Source organism: Aquarana catesbeiana, linkage group LG02, assembly GCF_042186555.1.
Source record: "Aquarana catesbeiana isolate 2022-GZ linkage group LG02, ASM4218655v1, whole genome shotgun sequence".
Classification (NCBI taxonomy): Eukaryota; Metazoa; Chordata; class Amphibia; order Anura; family Ranidae; genus Aquarana; species Aquarana catesbeiana.
Genome location: NC_133325.1, coordinates 696,347,257 through 696,374,502, shown reverse-complemented (window position 1 = coordinate 696,374,502; position 27,246 = coordinate 696,347,257). Strand labels below are relative to the sequence as shown.

Sequence of the window (27,246 nt, the reverse complement as noted above, 5' to 3'; positions counted from 1 at the left end):
GCCACATTGGAGCCATGCTCCTATAACCATTGTGGGACTTCCATTTTCAATCGGCGTCTCTACGTCTGGGGTGTAGCACGTCATCCATTTGGCTCCAGGAGTCCGCGCCCACGTGCTCCCATCTGGTGGCGAGCCTGCTGTGAGCTCGCACCATAGCCACCTGACGCATGGCATTGGGGCGGAGCCTGCGGCACCCGCCCGGGATTTAGGCTTGAGGGCCGGCATGGCGAGCTTTCTTTCTCATTTGGTCTTTCATCCCACATGTTTGAGGACACACAATATTGGTAAGCACTATGACACTCATTATCTTTGGATATCCATGGTGATATCCCTACATTTCTATAACTAGTACACATATCTCATGTGGTTCATGTACTTACACCTCTTGCATCACCTTCTCACTTTCATAGCCCTTTCAATATGGCTATCTTCATTCGTTTTCTCACTTTTTCTACTCTTGTTCACCCTGACTGTCTTTCTCACTTTTCCTTCCCTTTTTGTATTGTTGACCATACCGCCACAGGTACTACATAACATGGAGACTACTCTTATATATTTACACTTATAGTTTGCTAATGCAGCAACTATCAATGGACTTAGATACATATATATTTTTGCTACAGTCAATATGCTACTGATGGACAATGGTTGTATCCCTTGCTCTAGCTCTCTCTCCTCTCACAAGGACTGAGGCAGCAGCAGAAGCCATTAGCTCCTGTTGTTGTCAATCAAATCCTGTGAGGAGGGAGTGGGGGTAGGGTCGAGCCGTACTGTGTGTGTCAATAGACGCACACAGCCTGGCTCAGGATCAAGTCCACGTTTGTGTCACTATAAGAGGCGGCTTCCTATGGTTGCATGGGGCAGGGGACCCCAGAATAAAAATATCAGGGCCATTCTGTGCAAAAAAAAAAAAACCAAAACAATCCTTTAATATCACTTTAAAGTCGAAGAGGTCAGATAAAGTCAAGTGTGGCAGTGAAAAGATTAAAGCTACAAAAGCTAAGCCCTACTGTGCTCCTTTTTATTTATTTTAAGTACTTATATAGCACTGTGAATTTACGCAGCGCTTTACATATACATTGTACATTCACATTAGTCTCTGCTCTCAAGGAGCTTACAAGCTAAGGTCCCTAACTTACATTCATATGTAACATACTAGGGCCAATTTAGATGCAATTAACCTACCAGCATGTCTTTGGAGTGTGGGAGGAAACCGGAGTACCGGGAGGAAACCCATGCAGTACCGGGAGGAAACCCACGCAGTCACAGGAAGAACATGCAAACTCCAGGCAGGTAGTGCTATTGGTTGGGTTTCAACCCCCTTCCTTTGCTGTTCTTTATTTCCCATTTTTTTTTATGTTTTATATTTTTTTCTAGCTGCTTTAAATGGGAAGTGAGGGCCATTAAACAACATCACTTTGTATTTGGTGCAGGGTTAATCCAGGGCAATATACTAAAATAAACTCTTATTTTTTTTTAGTTTTATTAAATACAAGCATATGACAAAAAGCAGATCAGGTAAATCTGTATGCCTAAAAAAATCAAAAACAAAACACAGACTTAATTTGGAAGCAGCAGACAGTGACAAATAATTGCACAAAGTCTCAGAACAATGTCAGTGAAAATCTCTCGGCAATAAATGACTGTATAACAGAGCTCCGAGGAATTCCTCAGTTAACACTCAGGAGAATCCTGTGATGCTGCTTAGTGTGAAAACTGCAATAATCTGCTTGTGTCATCAGCCCAGGCAGCATCTGACTTGGTTTGTCCTGAGAGGACGATTCCACTTGAGAAGCCTTTAGCAGAGACTGGGGCAGGGCAACAGCAGTCTGCAGCAGATCTAGCAAACAGAGCCTCTTCCAGGATCCTACAGCACCCAACTCTCCATTCAGCTCCTCTGCCAGTGATCAGCATCTTCTCTCTGACAAAGATCCTCAGACTGCCACTTCTACGACATACTTCTTGAACTGTCTCCATGGAATTTTAGCAGCTGTAAGGGAGAAGTTTATTACTTTTTCTTTGAATAATATACTGCATTAGGCAGTTGTGAGGAAAGGACTAGCACCGTCATGGCCATAAACACAGATGCCCAGTATGAAAAGGCGCTGGGGGGCTCAGGAAACCCTCTCCCTGCAGAGGCACACGAGACTGAAAAACTCCTCACCTCTGCAAACGAGGCGAAAGAAGAGAATGGTATGAAGAAGTCTTTCTCAGTCACCATGTCCAGCGAGAAGTCCATAGGAGACCTAGACCAGAATGGGCACAGCCTGCCCTACAAGTCAGTGTCCGCAGGGCAGCTGGAGTCAGCCCCCCTCTCTCCAAGCAGGGGTAGCCTTGCCAGGGCTTCTTCTACAGCCACTACCACCGCCCAGGACCAAGGCAGGCCCACTGACTATTTGGTCCTGGCCATCTTCTCCTGCTTCTGCCCAGTCTGGCCAGTCAACATAGTGGCACTGATCTTCTCCATCATGGTGAGTAGGGTCCCGGATGGGAATTGCCTTGCATCTAGGTGGCTGCACACAACTCACAGCAGAAAGCGCTTGGTGGTTTTATAAAATTACACATAGAGCTCTATAAAATGCATGATACAGTGTATACAAACCTAACCGCTTGTGCATGATACCTAAATGAAATTTGTCCCATAGCAAAACACCTGTGCAGTTAGGCTCTAATGGAAGCAGCCATTCCATGACACCTATGCCGCATACTAGTTCTTAGGCAGTGAAGCTAAACCCATTGGGTGAGCCACTGCCCTGGAACTAGTATGCGGCACATGATTTAGGGAACGACTGCTTCCATCAAAGCCTAATCACACAGGTATTTTCCTTTCCGACTACTTAACCTTAGGTAGTAGAAAAGATGCCAACTGCCTCATAAACCACACCTAGCAAAGGAATGGTTAATTTAAACAGTCACTTTTTTTTGGAGCATGCAAGCAAAACATATTTCAATACTGCGTATCAGGTCAGCTTTATATTGAAAGGGAAGATTAAAGTGTTGTGACCACCACAGGTCAGATTCCACTAATCTGATTGTTTTATAATATAATCTAAAATCTGATTGGCTATTATAGGTTACTGTACTTTGCATATCATGCTTAAGAAAGAGCCCAGCGTAACCATGACCAAAGTGTATGTACGGTATGCCATTGGATGCACATTAGCAGAGTGCCTGCTATCAATCTTTTTGCATTTCCATATATTATAGCGCTCTGCCTTCCTGGTAAAGGCTGGGTTTGGCATGGTGCCCCCTCATCTTTGCTTGGGAGCATGTGCTGCTCAGCGTAGCACATTACAAATGCTGCCTCTGTTAATGGGATAAGGCAAGGCTCAGACTCCTCCCTGCTGCTTCCCGCATCCAATATACTTTTTGACCATCTCAGCATTTGAAGATTGAGTCTGTTCTATAAATCAGACTGGGAAATTGGGAGGGATGGTGTTTGACAAGCATATGAAGATTTATGTGTCATTGTTAGCAGATTTGCACAATTTAACCCATGCTACGGTCACATGAGAAGGAACTTTCATTAACACAGTGTGATAGGTTAGCATACAGTCAACTATGGAAACACACACTCTTAATCCTGAACAATAATTGCACTTTCAGCTGCCTTTGTCCTGGCCTTAGAGTGATGACAGTGACATTTGTCTATAATACCCCCTCGAGGATATAAACTAGTGAAGACAGCATTGCCTGTCAGCTGGATGTCAGTCAGTTTGTTCAATTTAGAAGAACGTATGTAGTGCTTTAAATTAGCTTATTAGTATCCAAGTCTGAATCTGCAAACCACAACTTAGTGCTATGTTCATTTGTATAATATGACCAGATATTTTGAATTAATGATACACTTAGACTTTGACTAAGTTTGCCCCAAATTAGTAGCTTGGTTTCGTCAATTTCTTCCCAGTACATGCTTTCAATTTTTCTGAAAGGGAAGCGTCGTCAGGAAAAAAAAAAAAAGCTGCATGTGTGTAATGCATCATTTCACAAAATTATTATGGATGGTTTATTTATCTTTTAAAGCCAGACGAAAGATTGCAAACAATCAGGCTTTAATGAGGCTAATGCTGCAAAGTACTAAAGTCAACAGTAGCCCACCAACAACTATTTCTCAATATTCTGACAGATCCTAATTAAAGAAAATCTGGATATATGGTTGTTATACACTGCAAGTTGCACACTATCATCGCTCTACTGCTTTATTCAATAAGAAGTACATACATTTTGGTGATTTATACATGTGTCTGTCTCATCAGAAGCATTAAATTACACAGTTGTGCAAAGGGAAGCCAGTGTAAAAATCTGTGTAACCCTGGGGATTCCAGCCCCACCCAACACACATAATAATGATCTTTTTTAACATATTACACCAGGTATAGAGCAATAATGAAGTATATTCATATATTTAGCATTTAATAGCCAAGAACTAGAAACACATCCCAAGTTATGTAATTGGGAATCCCTTAGTAAAATAATGGCATTCCATGTAATCTACTGAGAGGTCACGTGGATCTGATTGTTTAAACAGCACAGAGGTCCAGCCCGGTGCCTGGAGGGTGGAAAGGGCCTTTAATGCCCTCATAAAACACTGCTATTGATTGCCAGAAAGATGTGGATCAATACATAGAGCTTTGGGATTTACATCAGAGCAGTAGACTAGGATGGGTTGCATTTTCACATCCATTCACTACTGCTGCTGTGGCATGAAAAAAATATACAGTAGATGGCTTCTTTATACAGATGAACTGGAAGCTTCACGTCAAGCGCTCAAAATAATATCATGCACATATTGACAGCAGCTATAGTGATTTTAGTTAGGCGAGGGTGCCAGGGGCTATTGGAGTCATTCTCTTTCCTATTCACAATAATTAGGTTAGCTACATTTATGGCAAGCTATAAATATTGTCAACAGTCACAGCATGAATTACATTTAAATATTAAATATTTAAAAGATCAAAAAAAAAAAACAGAAAGTCAAACATAAAATGACCTTAGGCAGGGCAGATTGTTCAATCAAAGAAAAAATCTGATATTTTGGCAGTTGCCATATATGCGTTAATTCCATAAGGCAGTGCAAAGTGCAGAAACCTCTCGCAACCAATTCAGTTTTAATTTATCGTAGTCATATCGCTAAAAGTTTATTTCTGATTGCTTGCCATGGGTTACCATACTTGCAGATGACTATTGTTCTTTGTGCTGTCTTATTGAAAAACCATTTTGGAGACTGAGGTGTAACCTTGCTGACTCAGCTGCCTTTTAATGATGTGAATTTGTAGACAGGCATTAAATATTGTTTATGTTTTACTCTTAAATGTCTGCCCAGAGAAAAGATTATTTAAGGATCCATAATTGGTGCTTATAGTTATTAGATGATTGAAGACTGTGTCCAAAGACATCTTCAAATTGAGCAGACATCCGTGGTTAACCAATTCTAAGCAAAAAATTGGTTCCTTGAATAAGATTTTCCCTGCCATTTGATTTTTTTTGTCCAAGTCTGGTGCTTGCTGTGTCCGATAAACATTTGAGGAAGATAGGTTGGAGGTCAGGGTGGGTTTATACCTTCTGGGCTCCATCTAATATCTATGCTCAATTTTTTTGTATATTATTATTATTACACAGGATTTATATAGCGCCAACAGTTTGCGCAGCGCTTTACAACATGAGGGCAGACAGTACAGTTACAATATAATTCAATACAGGAGGAATCAGAGGGCCCTGCTCGTTAGAGCTTACAATCTAATAATATATCATTCTTAGGGCATTAGGATCAAGCTTAGCAGACATAAAAGCTTTTACTTGTCAAGTGATTGTTTTTATCAATATGTTAAAAAAGTGACCGCAAGGAATGTTCAAATTTTAGGGCAGCCATACAAAGACAGTTATTTGAAAGATTACAGCAAAGGTTTTACTTATTCTCAGAGTAGTCACACCACATCTATATTGACCCATGACAACCATAAATGTGTATTTATTTCTCATTTTTAGTGTACTGCCCTCATACTTAGTACTGTGCATTGTTTTGCTGCCTCAAAGAAGCTTAGAATCTGATGTCTACTGTAGTTATACAGTCCAGCCACACACTAGACCCATTGGATCATAAACCAAATAACCGATTGTTATGATTTCGATTTGTTGGTAAGAGCCAACAAACCAGCAAAAACCTGGCATGTCTATACAAACTTCAAGTAGATAGTGTCGGGTATGAAAATAGACCTCAGATTCGCAGGGTACTCTTGCTAAGCACAATACCACTAGCTACTGTGATTGTGCGCTGAATTTACAATTGTCTCCATTTATTCTTCTAAACCTTATTCTTCATTTTATCATGTTCATATAACTTTGATCCCCTGGCAAGGTACTGACTTTCATGTTTATTATACTTGTTTGTAAGTAATAAACTATCTGATTAACCCAAGCAACATTTAAATCTGTCTTATATTGTATAGAAGCGATAGAACAGCCATGTGAAAAGTTGAATATAGAATATAAATGATCGCATCAAAAGAACTTCATCTGTTTTCCAAGTGATCTCATGGATCTGAAAGTGTTGTCCAGTTCTCTCTTCATCTTAGCTGTGCTTTTTTGGTATATTCATAATCTGATGAAACAACATAAGAGTGGCTGTGTGTTGGGTAAATGGGACATCTTCCAAGTATGGGTGTTAAATTGCAAATGAAAAACAAAAGAGCCAGCAAAAAGTTACAGGAATTTGAACTGAAACGATCAGAATAGTTAGATACAGGGACAAGAATGACGTAAGATGCAGGGAAAGATGATATGGGAGTCTCAGGAGGAGCTGTCCATGGTCCTGTTTCCAGTATGCTCATCTTGTGAGGCTAGTTCTGATGCACCTCCCTGACTAGATCACCCGACTCATTGTTAAAAGGGGTTCATAAATATTTAAGTGTAATACAGACTACCAATCTGCGCACCTAGTTTAACCGGGTTTATGCTGCTGCGCAAAACCATGAAAGCACTAAGAGCGCTGCAATGAGATTTGATGACCAGGCCTCCACTAATCACACCACCCTTAGATTGACACACAGTGTAGATTCTAATTACATTACTGCAGAGGGTCCTGGAAAGACCAAAGTTTCTTGTTTAAGATCACATTATTGCTGAAATCACCAGCCTGCTTTGTTCTTTGATGGTTTGTTTTAGCACTTATCTGTACAGTTCCAGTTATAGTTACTATTAGCTGCACTTCTTGCCTACATATTGAGTAGGTTCCGAGGTAGTTGGGTAACTCTGGCTGATGCCCACTGCTAGCATATGGAAGTGATCCTTCCTTTCTTGTCCCAGGAATAAATCACAGACTTTGATCAGAGACACGCAGCTTACTGGTTTTGACCCCCTGAAAAAGGACAAAATAATTCTCTTGTGTCTGTTCTCTGAATTACAGTTTTTACTCACATAAGGAATATGAGAGTTCCACAAACTGCTGAGCTCATAAAATAATAGATGACAGTCCCAAGAACTACTCTCTATGTTGACTGTTACAATTGGCAGTCATACACTGCTCTGTCGGTGGGGTAGGTCTGTCACCACTCAAAGGAATCTCTTTGCAGTTCACCATTACCAGACACTGTGCACACTCATTGCACTTGCACTATACCTAGAAGGAAGATTCTACTATAAAACCAAGCAGACCCACTACTGTCCAACTGTACAAGGCATTCGCTGTTGATATTGGCTTAAACAGCATGTGCATACTCCCCGCTGCACAGCATGGCTACCCTGAAATAACCTGCACACCACGGACAACACCCAATCGGAGAATGTCTTCTCCCGTGATAGAGAGCCCCTCCCTCACAATTGCCACATTGTTAGGGGGAGGCCCAACATATTTCTTACATCTATAGGCTTCCTAACACAGTAGAGCAGGGTTCTATGGAACTCTAGGGTCTCTGAAGAGGTTTCTAGGGGTTCCTTGAGCTGTTGCTAACTGATCTCTCATCTGATGGTGTCTACATAATTCTAGGTTCAACATCATTTAGCATAGCTATCAGCATGACTGCAGGGTGGCAGTTTGACCACCACTGTAAGGGGGAACATTCTTCCTAGTGTTCACCAATGTAAGGGACATTTTCCCAATAATCTACAATGGACTAGTCTTAGCAGGAGTTTTCTGAGACCTGGAAATTATTTCAAGGGTTTCTATGGGGAAAACGGTTGATAAAGGCTGCATAAGAAGTTATAAGGCAATCCCTGAAAACTCATCTCTTCAGAGAAGCCTATCACGTCTCCAACTAATCTTTTACCACTTCCATCAGCTTATTCCCCACAGTTACAACCTTTTGTACCACCTGCCCCACCCTATTAGATTGTAAGCTCTTCTGAGCAGGGCCCTCTTAATCCTCTTGTATGTTATTGTATTATAACTGTATTGTCTCCTTTTTATATTGTAAAGCGCTGCATAAATTGTTGGCGCTATATAAATCCTGTATAATTATAATAATAAGGCATTTTTGGATTATGATTTTAGTCACAGCTTCAGGTTCTCCAGTCAATGCTTAAGACCCCATACACACTTTACAACTTTTATTGTCTGATTTCTTTTATATTTACCAAAACCATGTAGTGCAAGGGCCTGCCTGATTGCATACAAATTGAAACGCTTAAGGTTTGACCTCATATTATATGTTTTTGGTAAATCTAAAGGAAAAAAAATTAAGAAAATTGCATAGTGTGTATCCAGCTTTAGAGAGCAATCTACTACAGAGAATCTATAGTCTCTAAATAAATTTTTTAGATACATATGTAAATGTGATGAGCTGTGTGTAAATAATGTATAGAACATACTGTATATGTGTTCTCATACTTTTTTTGGTGTAAGTATTTACAGCTGAACTCTGGGCACATAAACTTTCAGTTAAAGTGGTTGTAAAGGCAGAAGGTTTTTTATTTTAATGCATTCTATGCATTAAAATAAAAAGCCTTCTGTGTGCAACAGCCCCCCTCAGCCCTTCTACCTACCTGATCCCCATCTCGATCCAGTGATGTTGCAAGAGAGACTCAGATGTCCAGGACTCTCCCTACTCATTGGCTGAGACAGCAGCGAAGCGCCAAAGGCTCCCGCTGCTGTTAATCAAAGTCAGTGAGCCAATGAGAAGAGAGAGAAGGCAGGCCAGGCGCAGCTCAGTGTCTGAATGGACACAGGTAGCTGTGGCTCGGTTCGGGTGCTCTCATAGCAAGCTGCTCAACAGGAGGGTAAGTATAACATGTTTGTTATCTTTAGCAGGAAAAAATATGAGACTAGTATCACTTTAAGCATACTCCTCAATAGCTACAAAGGATTTTTGGAGCAAAAGCAAACATAGTTATTTCTCCATAAAGTATAGGTGACATCATCACTGTACTGTACATAGCATGTTCAGAGAGCAGAGCTGTGGGAGGGACTCTGCAGGCTCCACCCAATACAGGCTGCCTGCAGAGAACTACAGGAGGGGGTGGAGACAAAACCAGTCACCCGACACAGGGAGAAGGAGGAGCAGCAGCAGTGACCGGTCTTTATTACAGGAAGCTCTTGCACAGAGGCAAAGTTCCCACTGGATTACTCTACACATCTAAAAGAAATACACAAAACATATTAAGATTCAAGTAGGAATATACATGACTGATATTTAATCAATATTTACTTATCCCAAAGATCAGGTTTAAGTATATGTGTACATAAGGACAACTGCATTTGTTCTTTACACTTGCAGGTTCCTCTATCTGTTTTGCCAAACAAGAAAGTCATTTTAATTTTATGCTCCCTTTTATCTCAACTCTGTGGTTTTATTGAAACCAATTCCCTCTCTAAGTGACTGATGCTGTGATTGATTTTATTACCTCAGTTATTTGGAATGTTGATTCTAGTGTCTGACATACAGAGAGGCATTAGAGAATATATATATATATATATATATATATATATATATATATATATATATATATAAGCATTTGTATACTAGTTCCAGGGCAGAACAGCTGAATTGGTTCCAATGCTACAAAATTAGAGCACAGTCAAGAAGTTTGAGATTTATTGAAGTTTGAAGATCTATTTGAGATTTCTCATACAGGTGTTTTGATTTATGAAAATTTCCTTTTATAACTTAATTGTTGATATTGTCTGGCCGAACCATGTACTATTTTTTGTTCAACCCGCTGGTTATGGGCTTCCCTAGGCACTTCTGTATTTACTGATTGCTTTTTAAAGCCCTTGTCCAGACACAAGAAAGAAATTACCCATGCAGCCCCCCCTCACCCCCAACAGTCCAGGGGTACGGGGCTAAGGAGCAATACTTACTTTACTCCTCCTTCCTGTAGGCTTCACTCCTGCAAAGCGCCTCCTCTCTAAGGTGCTTCTGTTCATGGTCTGATGCCTGCCACCTCTATGTACAATGCAGGAAAATAGCCCTGCATTCTGTGTGAGTGTGCAGTTAAGTAAACATTTTAGATCTTGTCCTTGCCCCAACATGTGACTGGACAGAGAAATGGGAAGCCCATCTCAGTGTTGCTTTGTTCTCAATGAATTGACCTCTTGTGGTGCGCCTCCATCTACTAGTCTATACTCGGCTGCACAGGGATTGCATGAGGCTGATACTAAGTCAAAATCAGATAATTACACTGCATGCATTATAGAAGTACATGTATTGATTTATTAATAAATATAGACCTACAACAGGGGTGCGCAACCTTTTGAAGAGCGATGGCCTCTTAAAAAAGAAGTATGGAATTTTATTTTTTTTCTCCAATCTCACTTACATAGCTGTATGCAGCATCGGTCTGTTGCTGCATCTGTCCCCCACCGGCTCTAACACTGAGAGCCGAGCGATCTAACACCACTGATCGCTCTGTTCTCACAGCTCCCTGAGCAGAGAGCTGATGACTGTCAGTCACCGCTCTCTGCTCTGCACCTCCTCTCTCACTGGAGCGCTAAGCTGTGGAGGGGGCGGGAGCAGCCAGCTCAGGCTCTCATCGGCTCTGGGTGCCGGTCCAGGCATGTGGGAGGATCCTTACCATATGGTCACGATCTTCCTCGAGCCTGGACCGGCTCTGTGACGTCAGCCGACATCAGGCTTGAGAACAAACTGCACTACTGTGATCCATAGTAAAAGTACAGCCAATTGAGATTTGGCTTTACTGCTCCTTTGAGGGATTTGGTAACCAGCCACAATTAAATTAAATGGTTCAGAATTTTGTTTGAAATGTTCATATTGAATAGCATAATGGAAAATTTTCTCCTGCAGCCACTGAATGCTGGCGGGGGGGGGGAGAGGATGAGAAGCTGGCTTTCAACAGTTCCAGTGTTTGGTGTCCTCACAGGTCCTTCTGTCCAAGTGTAAAACAGAACGTGACAGGGAGACCGCACAGGCCCCCTGGAACAGGAGTCGGGGCCCCTTTGCGACACCTGATGCTACACCGGTGATTGGGAGGGTGTGAAAAAACATGTTTCCACTATGGGGTTTTACCACCCCCCAGACTGCAAATGTAAATGAACTGTTACTGTCCTAAGCCCCCTATAATGCTGCTTGCACACTGATGCACTGAGGTTTACCCACAGTGCAGGTGCAGCGCAGTGCACCTGCAGCTTTTCTGCAAGTTAACTGCACTTTGCCATTGAATTCTATTATATTTTGCGGGTGTGGTGCACTTTCTGAAAGTGCACCAGATCTCCTGCATTCAGAAGTTTTGGTGCGCTTTTAGAAAGCGCACCAAATGCACAGTATAAAATTGAAGTGCACTTCCCTGGTTTGGGGTCGAGGAACACGTGGCCCTCGGGCCACAGGTTGAGCACCCTTGACCTACAATAATATATATCTTTTATATCTGCGTGTAGTTCAGCTTTAAGGCAAAAGTATCCTTTGTTGGACTGTTTAATTTTAGTATTTTGGGTATAACAAGGGTAACAAGTGCTTACATACCCTTCCTCACGATTCCTATCTCCTATCTTGTATATTTTAATTGAATTGGATTTATTACTGAATTTTGTTTATATGTAGTATTTAGTAATATATGTATACAAAGGATGAAGTTTTCTTTATTCTGTCATTTAAATTTTTGTATGCACGCTGCATCCGATCAAATTGACATATTCAAATCTCATGTCAACCTAAAGAAGATTTTCCTAATGAATATCCTGAAGGCCACAAGCCAGTGACATGTAGCAGTGCCAATTTATCAAGAGAGAAACAGACACATGCATGTATTCTAGTCGCAGGGCCAGCTCAAGGGCATAGCAGTTAAAGAAAAAACCCCAGGCCACCGACTGCTAAAGGACTCAATTAAAAGGTCAATATGTTAAAAAGACAACAAGATCATTACTATTTACAGCTTGTCCTTATCAAAAACAGAAAACAAAACTGCCCTGCAAACCATGGACCTTTTCTATCATAATATAGAATAAGTGACAGCAGTGTGTTCATCTCTATGTGATCTATTAGAACATTGATGCAAGACTGCTTGTAACGTCTTTAACTGTATTGCCCCGTACACACGGTCGGACATTGATCGGACATTCCGACAACAAAATCCTAGGATTTTTTCCAACGGATGTTGGCTCAAACTTGTCTTGCATACACACGGTCACACAAAGTTGTCGGAAAATCCGATGGTTTTAAACGCGGTGACGTAAAACATGTACGTCGGGACTATAAACAGGGCAGTGGCCAATAGCTTTCATCTCTTTATTTATTCTGAGCATGCGTGGCACTTTGTCCGTCGGATTTGTGTACACACGATCGGAATTTCCGACAACGGATTTTGTTGTCAGAAAATTTTATCTCCTGCTCTCCAACTTTGTGTGTCGGAAAATCCGATGGAAAATGTCCGATGGAACCCACACACGGTCGGAATTTCCGACAACACGCTCCGATCGGACATTTTCCATTGGAAAATCCGACCGTGTGTACGGGGCATAAGAGTGTAATTTTTAAGCATTGCAACATATTTTTTTTATTTATTAGGCATATTCATTTTATTTATGGGGTTGTTTTCTGTATAAGCGAATTATTAATTTTAGCATTGTTGCTGCAAAAAATACTTAGGGCTGGTTTGCACCAGATCCTTTCCAACGTATTTTAAACTGCATGCAGTATGCATGCACAAAGTTTGCCCTGTATTCCAATGGCCCTAGTTCACATCAATGCAGTCAGTTCCAGCGTATTCAACAAAACTACAACGGGCTGCAATTTTTTAATCTGGAATGCATCAAAATGCCTGTAAATGCACCAGAATGCACATTGCCCTAATGAAAATAAAGATTTTTCATATGTCAAAATAAAAAAAGAGGAAAAAAACGCACTGTATCTCATTGAAAATGTGCCAAAAAATGCATCAAAAACACATGTGAGTGCATATGCAAAAACGCATACAGAAGGGCGAAGTTGTGGTGCGAAGACGTACCAAAGCCTCGTCTTTTTTAAAGTGGTACTGAAGCAGAAGGTTTTTTTTTTTTTTATCTTAATGCAAATAATGCATTAAGATAAAAAAAAAAAAACTGTGCAACAGCCCCCCCCCCCCCCCAGCCCCCCTAATACTTACCTGAGCCCAATCCAGCAATGTTGCACAACAGCCATGGCTGTCTGGGACTCTTCCTCCTGATCAGCTGAGACACAGCAGCGGGTGCCATTTGCTCCGGCTGCTGTCAATCAATGTCAATGAGCTAATGAGGAGAGGGGGCAGGGCGAAGCAGGGGATCTGTGTCCAAACAGACACACAGAGCAGCGGCTCAGTCTGGGTGCCCCCATAGCAAGGTGATTGCTGTGGGGGCACTCGGCAGGAAGAAGGGGTCAGGTGAGTCGGCAAGGGACCCGAGAAGAGGAGGATCTGGGCTGCTTAGAGCAGCTGCACAGAGCAGGTAAGTTTAACATGTTTGTTATTTTTAAACAAAAAACCTTAATATCACTTTAATAGCAACACGTTGGTATAGATTAATTTAATAGATTAATTTAAAGTGCAGAAACACTTCTTTGTGTGCGTATAGCCGCATCTTCCGGGATCCAGTGCACTTCCTTGTACTTCCGGGTGCGTAAGCATGCCCTTTTTATGTCACAAATCTAGGGACTACATGTCCCATCATTCTTTGCACCAGTGCACATGTGTGCCCCTGCATTTAAAAAATTTGACCAACAAGGGGACCACTCAGGCAACCAGTACTACATACAAAAAGCATGCCTTTGCTCCTTCTCTAAGGTAAGTGATTGGCAGTGGTTCCAATTGCAATGTCTCAGAAGTTGCAGTCAATTAATTCTTTTGTAGAAGGGGCAGAGGAGTGGGCTGCCTGCATCCATACACCGCCTTGTAGTCTGATCCAGTGCCCACTTTTTTCCCCACATGTGCTGGAAGCAGTGTACATTAAAATAAATGCTAGTAAAAAGGTAAAGAGTTTTCTTGGCACAAAAGACATTCAAAGTCTGTTCTTCTAACAATTTTATTTCCCAAGTTCAGTTCCACTATAAGGATTGTTCTAATATTTCCTGCTTTATAGTTTGAATGGATAATGCCTTCATTGTTGTTACCGGAACACTCCTGACTGTGTAACAGTTTACAATGTCACATATTTCATATGTTTTAATTTCAGTCTCTGCTACATTTATGTGCGGTTGTCACATTCTTCCTGCATTGAATACTATCCACCAATGATAGATGGATCGTCCAGAAATAAGAATCATTTGTGTGCTCACATTTTTTTAAACCTTTATATTAGTAACTTTATTGCAACCTTTTCTTTCAATGTAGGTCTATATTATGATAGCTATGTATAGTGCAGGAACTGTAAAATAAATGGCTATGGCAAAAGGTGAAACTAAGTGAATCAGTGAAATGTGAACAATATGTCACTCTGTAATTTATTAGGATCCCAGACAGCTCTTTACATGTGTAAATTCCTTTTTCTCATTGCTTGATGTATTCCCAATCAGATTCAGTCTTCAAAGGTAATTCTAAATCTAAATGGTGGCTGAGAGACATCTTGGTACTGTCACCTTGATACACTATATTACCAAAAGTATTGGGACGCCCACCTTTACACGCACATGAAATTTAATAGCATCCCAGTCTTAGTCTGTAGGGTTCAATATTGAGTTGGCCCACCCTTTGAAGCTATAACAGCGTCAACTCTTCTGGGAAGGCTGTCCACAAGGTTTAGCAGTGTGTCTATGGGAATGTTTGACCATTCTTCCAGAAGCGCTTTGTCACAATACTTTTGGTAATAAGGTGTACATCAGCTTATTTATGTGTTAAGGAATACCTCTCCTGCATTACAAATATATATGCAAAAGAGGTTCCCAATCATCCAATTACTGAAGGGGTGGACTGGTGCTTTTCAGCAATACCTGGATAAAAAAAAAACTGTCATGGGCTGTATTATGTATGTATTTCCAGGCTTTAAACTGGCCATAGATGGATCAAAATTCAGCTGGTTCAGCAAAGACTGACTAAACTTTGATCCCTCTATGGGAAGGCTGGTTGTACAGAAGTTGATCTCTCGGGCATGTGGATAGGGAAGTCAATTTACTTTCTTTCTTTCTTTCTTGAATGAAAGAAAATAGATGCATGATTAATTTTTTTTTTTGTTCAGGTTGAACAACAACAAAAAAGAACCGATTCCCTCATCCACACATTTAATGTGGATGGGGGAATCACTCCCGCTGAGCTATTGTATTCTGCCGCAAGGAGAATATAATGACCAGTGTTGCCAACAGGCGGCACTGATCGTTCACGAAAAAAACAACGGGCTGGTTGTATACATGTTGATCAATAGATCGACTTGTGTACAACCAGCTAGCCCATACAGGGATCATAATTTGGCTGTTCCCTGCTGAATTTTGTCCATGTACGGCCGGCTTTAGTCTCCACTTAAACTCTACATTCAATATTTGTAAGCGGTCATGGTGGACCCTTTCCGGTCCTACCACCCATGCACTCCAAAAAATAGAATAAAATCCAATTACTTTACACTACATGCAGACTGCCTGCATCCAGGGCTGATCACTCCTATGTGATTGCTGCTTGAGAAATTTAATGCGAGAGGGTGCAATTACTGCAATAGCCAGCAGCCTCCTATTGCTTTCAATGGGGCAGTCTACATGCAGCTAACCACCAGAACCCCTGCTGGGGTTCTCACATCTAATCGCAGGCAGGGTGAATTTGCAGGTGTAAATGCACCCCAAAATATTACATGGTGATCCTGCTGCAAGGGTCCCTGTGAAGGCATTTTCTGTTATAGGGTGTCTACTGTTTTCCAGTTGTACTCCTGCATTGTCACTCCGTCACATGGTGGAGACTACAAGTGGCCAAACTGACATACATGGGGCAGGCATTGTCCACTGTTGTCACTATTAGCAATCTCTTCAAAGTGAGGTAGCTTTTATTTAGAGAGTTGTCACTAGATCAATTATCCCCATTGGAAGATTTCCCCTCTATTTTTGTTTCGATGACAGCTATACATTTTGGATTTTTCCTCACTTCCACTACCTGTAACAATGGCCACAAGGATAAATATGGTAAATACAGGATAAATAAATACAGAATCTCCCCAATGAGGACACAGAGAGCAATCTAAACGTGACAGGGGTTCTTATCCTCCCAAACTCTGCCTAGGCTTTGTGCAAAGTGAAGAACAACCACCTAGCCTTAAGCCCTGTACACAAGGGCAGAATGTTGGGAGACATTTGCCAGTACAAAAATACCATCCGACATTGTGCCCATGTGTATGTCGGTCTGTCCGACAGAAGCCAGCCATTCAGCCAGCTTCTGTCGGACGTGCATGCTGGAAAACCAGCAGCCGACTGACTCCCAATCAGCACTCTCAGTCAATAGCAGAGAGAGCTGATTGAAGTGTTCTAGTGGGGGGGGGGGGGGCGTCTCCTGCGTCCCCCTGTCAGGACACAACAGCTCAGTGGGGGGGATCACTGGACTAACCTCGCATGGTTAGTATAGTGGCTACCGACCAGAGCTTTCAGGTTTTTTTCATGCTCTGTACCAGGCTTTAGGTGGGCACCTCTTTCTTTTAAAAACGGGTGCTCCTATTTTTGTTGAATCTCACCAGCAGTATTATTATGGTTAAATAAAAAGTAGAAACCTGAAATTTTTTTTTTAAGGCATTGAAGGAGTTAACATTGCTGTTAAAGCCAGCTTACCCACTTTGCAAATGAATGCAGTAGAAAAATGCTCTCGTCTGCTGGCACCATTTCCTTGCGTCTACAACCAACTGGCAATATTACTTCGAGATTTACAAGTCAGCTCATTCGTGTCCTCTACAACTTACTGCGATTTTGTTTGTGGCCAAGAAAATGTCAGTAATGTTCCATGGAAGTGCATCATTTCAATGCATCTAAAATGAAATGTTTATCACCGCGCATAGATGCACACTAAGACTTTCTGTGTTATTGTATTCACTAGTTTATCAAGGTACAAGGCATTTCTCTAGGGTGGTATAATACAGTATTGAAGTCCTTGGCCTTTAAACTTTGAATCCCAACAGCAACTGCCGATCTGACTCAGTAGACATTTGTAAATAAAATAAAAAATTATACACTTATTAAAGCAGAACATAACTTAAAGCAGAACTACACTGCATCTGAGCAACACAAAGTGAAAATGTTATTTAAATAATTTTTATTATTCAAAATAAACTCACCCATTTATGTCTCCATGCTTTATTTTGCTGAGAAATCAAATTGAACCCCCCCCCCCCCTAGCATTTCTGGCTGTGGCCATCTTGAAGAAGGGAAGATAATTCATGTAGCATTGACTTCCCGGAATCTGTCTGCCGTTAGCTTAGGCATGTGCTTAGCCGAGAAAACCTCTCCTCCCCTCCTGAAGACTGGGATGTATGCCATTGTTTACCTAGGCCTGGAAAAAAAAAAGTTAAAAACAAGTAAATATGATATACTTTCCTATCTATTTACTAATGCTAGCAGCATAAGGTTTGAAAATAGTCAATGTTGACTGAAATAGTAAAGTTCCGCTTTAGCTTTGCTTCATGTATCATCTGTAATAAACACACACTTACCTGTCTGCTTGCAGTCTTCTATTAAATGTACACTGTGCTGGGCATGCTCAGCTCAGTGTGCATTCACAGCATACACTGGCTGTGCCAGAATGACTGACCCTCGTGCACATGTGCAGGATGACATCATCCGCCAACCAAGAGACCAAAAACTTAGCACCCATAATTGGTCCGGGAGGAATATGAGAGCAGACGGTGAGGGATGTAACTGCTGCATCACTGTTAGGTGGAGATGAGTATTTGTGAGTGTTTAGTTCTGATATAATACGATCTGTGATACTGCTGCTTGGGCCTAACAATGAAAACAAAAAGATCACTTATCTTAAAGTGTTACTAAACCCACGACCCTGCATTCACTATATTCGGTCTCCCACAGTACACAAAACATGGAAATGCAATAATTTTAGTAAATATAAACTGCTAAATACCTTTTCTCATCAGCAGTATATAGCAGGCTTGTCTTCTATCAGTGTCCAGCCGAGCACTTGTTAAAGCGTGTAGGAGGAGTTTTCATTCTCCTCTGACTATCCTTTGAGGCTGCAGGACCCCGTACCCTCTGTCTGGGCAGTGCTGATTGGCCCTGTACTGAGCACATGCACCTTCCCAAAAAAAAAAAAAAAAACTCTCTAGCGATACACACCAAACTGAGCATGTGCAGAGTGCCTTTAACCTCCCTGGCGGTATGATTATTTCAGATTTTAGGTGCTGAAAGCGGTACCATTATTTTTGCATGGAAATGTGGTGTTTTATATTGTAGGCCTGTAATTCTTAGGAATAACTCACTGAAATCTGTCCAAACAAGAGTCTAGTAGACATCCTGGGTATGATAAAGTTTGAAACACAAAATCATAAATTATAATATAATAAATAACTATAAATAATAACAAATAATAATATAATAGTAATAATACTTTTTATTCAATAAATTTTAGTAAATAATATAAATCAAAAACACTGAAATTTTTTTGGCCAAACAAGAGTGCAATATTAGTAGTCATATTGCTTTAGTAAACGTCTCGGGTATGGTAAATTTTAAAACAGGTTACAGCACAAAGTCCGACGTCACAGTCAGGACAGTAGAACCGGGTTTCTTTTCTGACTTTCCTTCCTGTGTCGTCACGTTTAGAGCAGCAAACCACACACATCCTTGTGGGTGCTGCCTTCTTTTCTGTTGGTGGAATGTGGTCCATAAAGTGTCGACCTGTCAGACGTTCCGGGTTCACAACGCCAGCAGCACGACGTCCAGATCTATTTACAGTGGTTGGTGTTTGGTGCTTCAGAAATATGAGTTCTGCAACTTTCCAAACGAAGTCTGCATGAATCACAGGCCTGTCACTCTTTTTTTTTAGAAGAATGAAAGCGTTCCACAGGCACTGTTCAAGAAGATGCCTGAAGATTTCTTTGTAATATTTTTTTTGTTGCTTTCTCATAGCAGGGTAAAAAGTCATGGCCTTGTCAGCTCTGTCAACACCTCCCATTGTGTTGTTGTAGTCCATTACGAGTTGAGGTTTCATAACGTCTTTTCCACCTTTTGTATGTACCATGAGAGTAGAGGTGTTGTGAATGGTACTCATTAGGCACACATCTTTTTTATCTCGCCATCTTAGTGCCATCATTTTGCCTTTTTGCCAGGCAACTATTTCTCCTGCCTTGAGCTTTTTATTGGCAAAGGTTGGCGGCATGTCACGCCGGTTAGCTCTAACAGTCCTGTATGCATCCGTCTTGTGTTGTAGAAGGAACTCATATGCCCCGTACACACAGTCAGATTTTCCGATGGAAAATGTCCGATCGGAGCGTGTTGTCGGAAATTCCGACCGTGTGTGGGCTCCATCGGACATTTTCCATCGGATTTTCCGACACACAAAGTTGGAGAGCAGGAGATAAAATTTTCCGACAACAAAATCCGTTGTCGGAAATTCCGATCGTGTGTACACAAATCTGACGGACAAAGTGCCACGCATGCTCAGAATAAATAAAGAGATGAAAGCTATTGGCCACTGCCCCGTTTATAGTCCCGACGTACGTGTTTTACGTCACCGCGTTCAGAACGATCGGATTTTACGACAACTTTGTGTGACCCTGTGTATGCAAGACAAGTTTGAGCCAACATCCGTCGGAAAAAATCCTAGGATTTTGTTGTCGGAATGTCCGAACAAAGTCCGACCGTGTGTACGGGGCATTAGAGTTCTGGAGAAGTATAAAAATTATCTGTGGTTACACAGTACCGCTGATTCAACAATGGCTCAATCAAAGTGAGAACAGAAGCGGTTGCCATTCCATATTGACTGAATCTGTCGTTAAATTTGGTCCCTTTCCCGGTGTAAAGGACCGAATTCCATATATAACCAGTACTGGCTTCACAGAGCATGAATGATTTTATGCCGAATAGCGCTCTCTTAGATGCCATGTACTGTATCCAGCTAAGTCTTCCTTTGTAGGCCATAAGACTTTCGTCGATACTGACGTCTCTGTCTGGTACATAGGTCTGCTGGAAATTTTTCTGAATAATTTGATATAAGTCCCAAATTTTTTTCAGTTTTGGAGCTGGATGAGAAGTCTCATCAAATTCGTCATTATTTTGAAAATGCAGATATTTCATTATGAGAGAAAATTTGTATTCCGACATGATGGTGCCAAAAAAAGGAGTGGCTAATATTTTGTTGGTTGTCCAGTACCATTTCTGCAGGGGTTTCCCCACCACTCCCTGGAGAATAATTAGGCCCAGAAACTTCCAGATGTCCTCCTTGGTCACTGGTTCCCATTTTCTGCTCCTTGAAAACCTCTGAGGAATAGCAGCTTGTTGCTCCTGGTATCGGTTTGTCTCCGTAACAATTCTTTCTATGACCTTATTAGTCAAAAAGAGTTGGAGGTATCCCAAGGGGCTGTCATCTTCAACCTCCACTTTGATATTATTTTACTCACAATTCTACGAACAATGCCCCATAATGACAATGTGAAAGAAGTTTGTTTGAAATCTTTGCAAATTTATTAAAAATAAAAAGTGAAAAAAATCCCAGGTACATAAGTATTCACAGCCTTTGCTCAATACTTTGTTGAAGCACCTTTGGCACCAATTACAGCCTCAAGTCTTTTTGAGTACGGTGCTACAAGCTTGGCACACATATTTTTGGGTAGTTTCTCCCATTCTTCTTTGCAGGACCTCTCAAGCTCTATCAGGTTGGATGGGGAGCGTCTGTGCACAGCCATTTTCAGATCTGTCCAGAGATGTTCAATTGGGTTCAAGTCTGGTCTCTGGCTAGGGCACTCAAGGACATTCACAGAGTTGTCCTGTAGCCACTCCTTTGTTATCTTGGCTGTGTTCTTAGGGTTGTTATCCTGTTGGAAGATGAACCTTCGTCCCAGTCTGAGGTCCAGAGTGCTCTGGAGCAGGTTTTTAATCGAGGATGTCTCTGTACATTGCTGCATTCATCTTTCCCTTGATCCTGATTAGTCTCCCAGTTCCCACCTCTGAAAAGCATCCCCACAGCATGATGCTGCCACCACCATGCTTCACTGTAGGGATGGTATTGGCCAGGTGATGAGCGGTGCCTGGTTTCCTCCAGACATGACGCTTGCCATTCAGACAAAAGAGTGCAATCTTTATTTTATCAGACCAGAGAATTTAGTTTTTTTTATGGTCTGAGAGTCCTTCAGGTGCCTTTTGGCAAACTCCAGGTGGGCTATCATGTGCCTTTTACTGAGGAGTGGCTTCCGTCTGGCCACTCTACCATACAGGCCTGATTGGTGGAGTGCTGCCAAGATTGTTGTTCTTCTGAAAGGTTCTACTCTCCCTACAGAGAAATGCTGGAACTCCCTGACTAAGGCCCTTCTCCCCTGATTGCTCAGTTTGGCCAGGCAGCCTGCTCTAGGAAGAGTTCTGATGGTTCCAAATTTCTTCTATTTATGAATGATGGAGGCCACTGTGCTCATTGGAACCTCCAATGCTGCTGTACCCTTCCCCAGATCTGTGCCTCAATACAATCCTGTCTCAGAGGTCTACAGACAATTCCTTGGACCTCTTGGCTTGGTTTGTGCTCTGGCATGCACTGTTAACTGTGGGACCTTATATAGGACAGGTGTGTGCCTTTCCAAATTATGTCCAATCATCTGAATTTTCCACAGGTAGACTCCAATCAAGTTGTAGAAACATCTCAAGGATGATCAGTGGAAATAGGATGCACCTGAGCTCAATTTGGAGTGTCATGGCAAAGGCTGTGAATTACATGTGATTTTTTAATTTTTTATTTTTAATAAATTTGCAAAGATTTCAAAAACGACTTTCACGTTGTCATTATGGGGTATTGTTTGTAGAATTTTGAGGACAATAATACAATTAATCCATTTTAGAATAAGGCTGTAACAACAAAAAATTTGGAAAAAGTGAAGCGCTGTGAATACTTTCCAGATATACTGTATACAGACTGATTTTAATGTTGTGGGTTTAGCTAATAAGAGAGAGCTCCTATTGGTTGAACTAGATGAACTTGTCTCTTTTTTCAATCTAACTATGTAACTATGTGACATATAAACCAGCAAGCGGGCTGCTCCATATTAAAGTGCAAAGCTCACTACAGACTTAAGAAGACAGTCTGATGTATAACATGACCATCTTGCTGAATTTGCGTTTATAAAACAATGGTTGAGGAAGGTGTGGGCAGACAGCTCTAGCTCATCTCTGAAGAAAAACAGCGATCTATTTTTTTTTTTTTTTAATCATTCTTTAAATCTCTCAGACAGCAGTGTCTCCAGCTGGTTATATACATGAATATGTTCCCTGACCTGGCCAAATGATTCTGGCAGCCAATTTGTTGGTCATCAAAGAAACTCCTTGTGTTGATAGATTACCCATGATAAGTAGGACATAGAGTGTAGGTAAAAAGGCTTCTAAAGGTGAACTTGAGATTTAACAAGAAAAGAGCCTCTGCAATCTTCCGTACCACTCTGTTGTTTATGAAATATTTAACATCAGAGCTTCTATACCGAGCAAAATGGAATAGAAGGAAAATATAAAAAACATCCATTGTTAATAGATATGCCAGTAGATATCCCAGTGAAGTCACCAGACCAATGAAAAAAGACCCTCTGCCTTATTTCAACCAATGATTTGGTAATGTGGCGTATTTACAACTAAAGCAAACAGCAAAGTAAAGAAAAGTAGAATGGAAAAATGCAGAGCCAATAGTAGGTAATGCAGAACAAAGGAGTGGAAGAGATGTGGGTAGTGGCAGACAAGGTCAACAAAAGACCAATCGGCAAGTAAGGACAATTTTTGCTTCTCCCCCCTTTCTTGTATTACTGTTGCCCAAGTATAAAGACTAATTCACTATATATAGATAGATTTTAAATATAAGTAGCCCCCAATCTTTAGTAGGCCATTGTACAGTTGGGTAGTCTGCAAAAATGGTAGGTCCGTTCCTTTGAATGGGGAAGGATAAGATAAAAGTGGATTAAAAAGCAGATAAATGGAGGGAAAAGGGAGTTTTGTTCTGTAAAAGAAGGGGAGGATTGGCCCTATTGCCAGAATTTACATGGGATGGGGCAGCACAATGTAGGTGGTGTAGAGCAGTCTTTTTCAACCAGGGTGTCCAGGCATCCTTGGGTGCCTTCAGGTTTTTCAAGGGTGCCTTGGCAAAATGCCTACAATTCCTCAAAAATTGTATACAAGCCAGCTGGTGGATCAAGCCTGACTTTTAATTACATAAACCCACATGTTTTCATTGTGCATCATTACAACCTTCTAGCTCTCGGCGTCCTAACAACCAAAGACGCATTTGGTTAATAAGGAAAACGTTGGGCGTCTGCATTGCACTGCCCTCCCCTGCCCCTATCATTCAGCACTGGAGTCACATTAGCTGAATGAGAGTGGAAAACTGAGGGAGAAAAGAAACATCGGAACACTAGTCAGTAACAGTGTGACAAGGTGTATTTGATTTGGAAGAATAAATCAGCTCTAACATTGGGGGTCCTACCTGTGTGGATGTTGCAACATTATGTAAAATTATTAGTTTGGTTTTTTTACATTTTAGAATCGGGTGCCCCAAGATTATGCATAATTTGTAAGGGTCCCTTGAGCAAAAAAAGGTTGAGAAACATGGGTGTAGAGCATGCAATGTCCCACAGAATTCTTTCTGCTTAACACGTAATGCTGAGGAGAAAACCCTGTGAATGGAGGAGAGACTAGTCACATAACTGACAGGTCACGTGACTCAGAGCGGCCAGTTTAAATACAAGCTGGCACACTCTGTTTGCAGCAGACTGAGAGGATGAGCTCACAGTGCCTCTCACTTGTCAGAGGCATTGAGCTCAATGGACAGCTTGGAGTGTTGGACCAATGGCAAAGTACCAATAGCCAAAGCTGTCCAATAAAAATGCTACAGTGGAGGCTGTCCTCTCACTGCAGTGTCATAGAAGGGGGAATGTGTCTAAAAGACAAATGCTCCCTTCCAGCCCAGCCCTCTTATTTACAAGATAAAACATGGGTTTATGGGTAAAAGATTTACCCACAATCCCATGTTTTTCTCACACAGTTAAGAGGGAAAATGAGAATCTGCTGCTGCTGCTGAAAAATTACAAGCTAAATCATATATTATTATGCTATATGTTATAAGATAATAGTTTATTATTTATCTGTTTACTGTGAAATTATTGGTTTGAAGTTATAACTTCAAACTTCAGTTATTTGTCCATTAAGCCACCTGCTTGAGTACAGTTTTTGAAAATATAGTAAATTACCTTAAAAACAATATATAGTAATTATTTGTATTACTTACTTATGGTAATTAACCCCTTGCCACCCAGGCCAATTCTGACACTTCTCACCTATATGTAAAAATTATAATTTTTTTGCTAAATTACTCAGAACCCTCAAACATTATATATATTGTTTTAGCAGACACCCTATGGAATAAAATGGTGGTTGTTGCAACTTTTTATGTCACATGCTTTGTGCAGCAATTTTTCAAATGCATTTTTTTTGGAAAGAAACTTTGAAAAAAAAAAACAACAAAGTTAGCCGATTTTTTTTTATATACTATGAAAGATGATGCGCTGAGTAAATAGATACCTAACATGTCATGCTTTAAAGTTGCGCACACTTGTGGAATGGCGCCAAACTTCAGTACTTAAAAATCTTAATAGGCGACGCTTTAACATTTTTTACGAGTTACACGTTTAGAGTTACAGAGGAGGTCCAGTGCTAGAATTATCGTTTTCACTCTAACGATCACGGCGTATGTAACCTGTGTGTATCTGGCTCTGATACTAACCAGTGCCTCACCAGCCACTGACCTCACCGCACGTCCCTGATGTGACTAGACTTCTGTTCTCCCAGCTTTTTCTAGAATGAGTTTGATTAGCGATCCACTCACTTCAAAGAATCAAATAAAATGAAGGGCTATGTACATGTCTGTGCTTTATAAATGTGTTGTCCTTTGTCCTTTTTTTATTTTATTTAAAAGCGGCTAAATGTTTTGTAAATATATTGCAAATCCTTAATTTTTTGTATCATTTACTGTTGGCTAAATCCATGGTGTATTCCATTTACCAGAGCAGACCCTTCCTAAGCATCGTTTAGCTAAGAAGCCTTTTCAGTATACTGATTTAGAATCCCTTAGATGACTGAATCTACAGGGTTGATTTACTAAAGGAGTAGAGACTTTTACCTTGGCAAAGTGAATCACTTACATAAACTGAATAAGGTAAAGCTGTGTTCACTTTGCCCAAGAATGGGCTAGGAAAAACAAAAAAAAAATAGAATTTTGTTTTCACATAATTGAAGGATTGAGGCAAACACAGCATCACTTTATTCACTAACCTCAGTGAATAGTCAGCTTGTAAAACCAGCAGTTTCTAATCCAATGGTGAAATAAACCCAAAGGCGTTCATAACACTATTAATACTAAAGGATCTGATTGAAGAGAGGAAATGTTATTGTTCACCTACTTTTTACTGTTTGTTTGCGACTTTCCTGTTGGGTTGCTGCTCACTCCATTTATAAACATTTATGCTGCCTACATTCAATTGGATCTGCATTCTCTTACTCTGATCTGGGGAATCCTGTTATTTCTAATGTATATGTGAAGTGGATCAGCCAGTTACTCTTATGCCCCGTACACACGAAATGACTTTCCGACAACAAAACCATGGATTTTTGTTCGAAGGGTGTTGGCTCCAACTTGTCTTGCATACACACGGTCACACAAATGTTGGCCAACAATTAGGAACGTAGTGATGTACAAGACGTACGATGAGCCAATGTGATATTGCCATTACGAACGCTAGTTTTACAAGACCGAGCGCTTCCGGCTCATACTTGATTCCAAACATGCATGGACTTTTGTGCGACGGACTTGTGTACACACGACGGAAAGTCAGACAACACACATTTGTTGGCGGAAAATTTGAGAACCTGCTAGCCATTTGTTGGCTGAAAGTCCGACAACAAATATCCGATGGAGCATACACACGGTCGGACTTACTGCCAACAAGCTCACATCCAACATTTCCCGTCGGAAAATCCGATCGTGTATACGCGGCATTAGCCACTGACCACTGAGGTGTGTGGGAGATATTGTTCCAGCCAGCCAGTGACCACCAATGCTAGGGGGAATGTATTGTTCCAGCCAGCCACTGTCCACCAATGCTGGAGGATGGGGGAGAATTTTACATCCAGCCACTGATCATCAATGCTAGGGGTGAGGGTTTATTGTTACAGCCCACCACTGGACACCAATGCTGGGGGAGGCAGGGTATTTTTACAACCAGCTACTTACCACCAATACTGGGGGTGAGGATTTATTGTTACAGTCAGCCACTGACCAACAATGATGGGGGAGGGGTGGTTATTGTTCTAGTCAGCCACTGATTACCAATGCTGAGAAGGTGTATTTTTACCACCAGCCACAGACCAACAACGCTGGGGGTTAACATTACTACCACTGACCACCAGTAAACAGAAGATGATTACAGCCACTTACATCAGAGCAGGTGTTATTATTGCTGCCAATGACGCCAATGTCTAGGCTTATTTAACTCCCACACTACAAGCCATATACCATGACACTCACTTTAATTGCTATGCCTCCAGGTGTTCTTTAGGTGACGCTTTACATGCAATGCATTTTTCTTCTTCATACCTTCAAGAAGCCCCAACGAAATTTTCAAATACAGGCTATAGAGTCTTTGAGCTTTTGCAGGTTGGGCCAATGCTAACTTGAATAACTGCACATAAAGTTGCAACTGTACTTACA

The 27,246-nt window shown here is 41.2% G+C and overlaps 1 protein-coding gene across 2 annotated transcripts in view; it reads left to right on the top strand.

Annotated features, from left to right (window-relative positions):
- The first annotated feature begins 1,648 nt into the window (after positions 1–1,648).
- The window catches only part of TRARG1 (trafficking regulator of GLUT4 (SLC2A4) 1), a 41,238-nt gene continuing 15,640 nt past the window's right edge, over positions 1,649–27,246 (top strand). The window contains exon 1 of one of the 2 annotated variants that reach the window (XM_073616859.1): positions 1,649–2,471. In XM_073616859.1, the coding sequence (XP_073472960.1) occupies positions 2,070–2,471 (402 nt within the window). In that variant the 5' untranslated portion in view covers positions 1,649–2,069. The remainder of the gene's footprint in view (positions 2,472–27,246) is intronic. The other variant, XM_073616860.1, reaches the window with a different exon arrangement.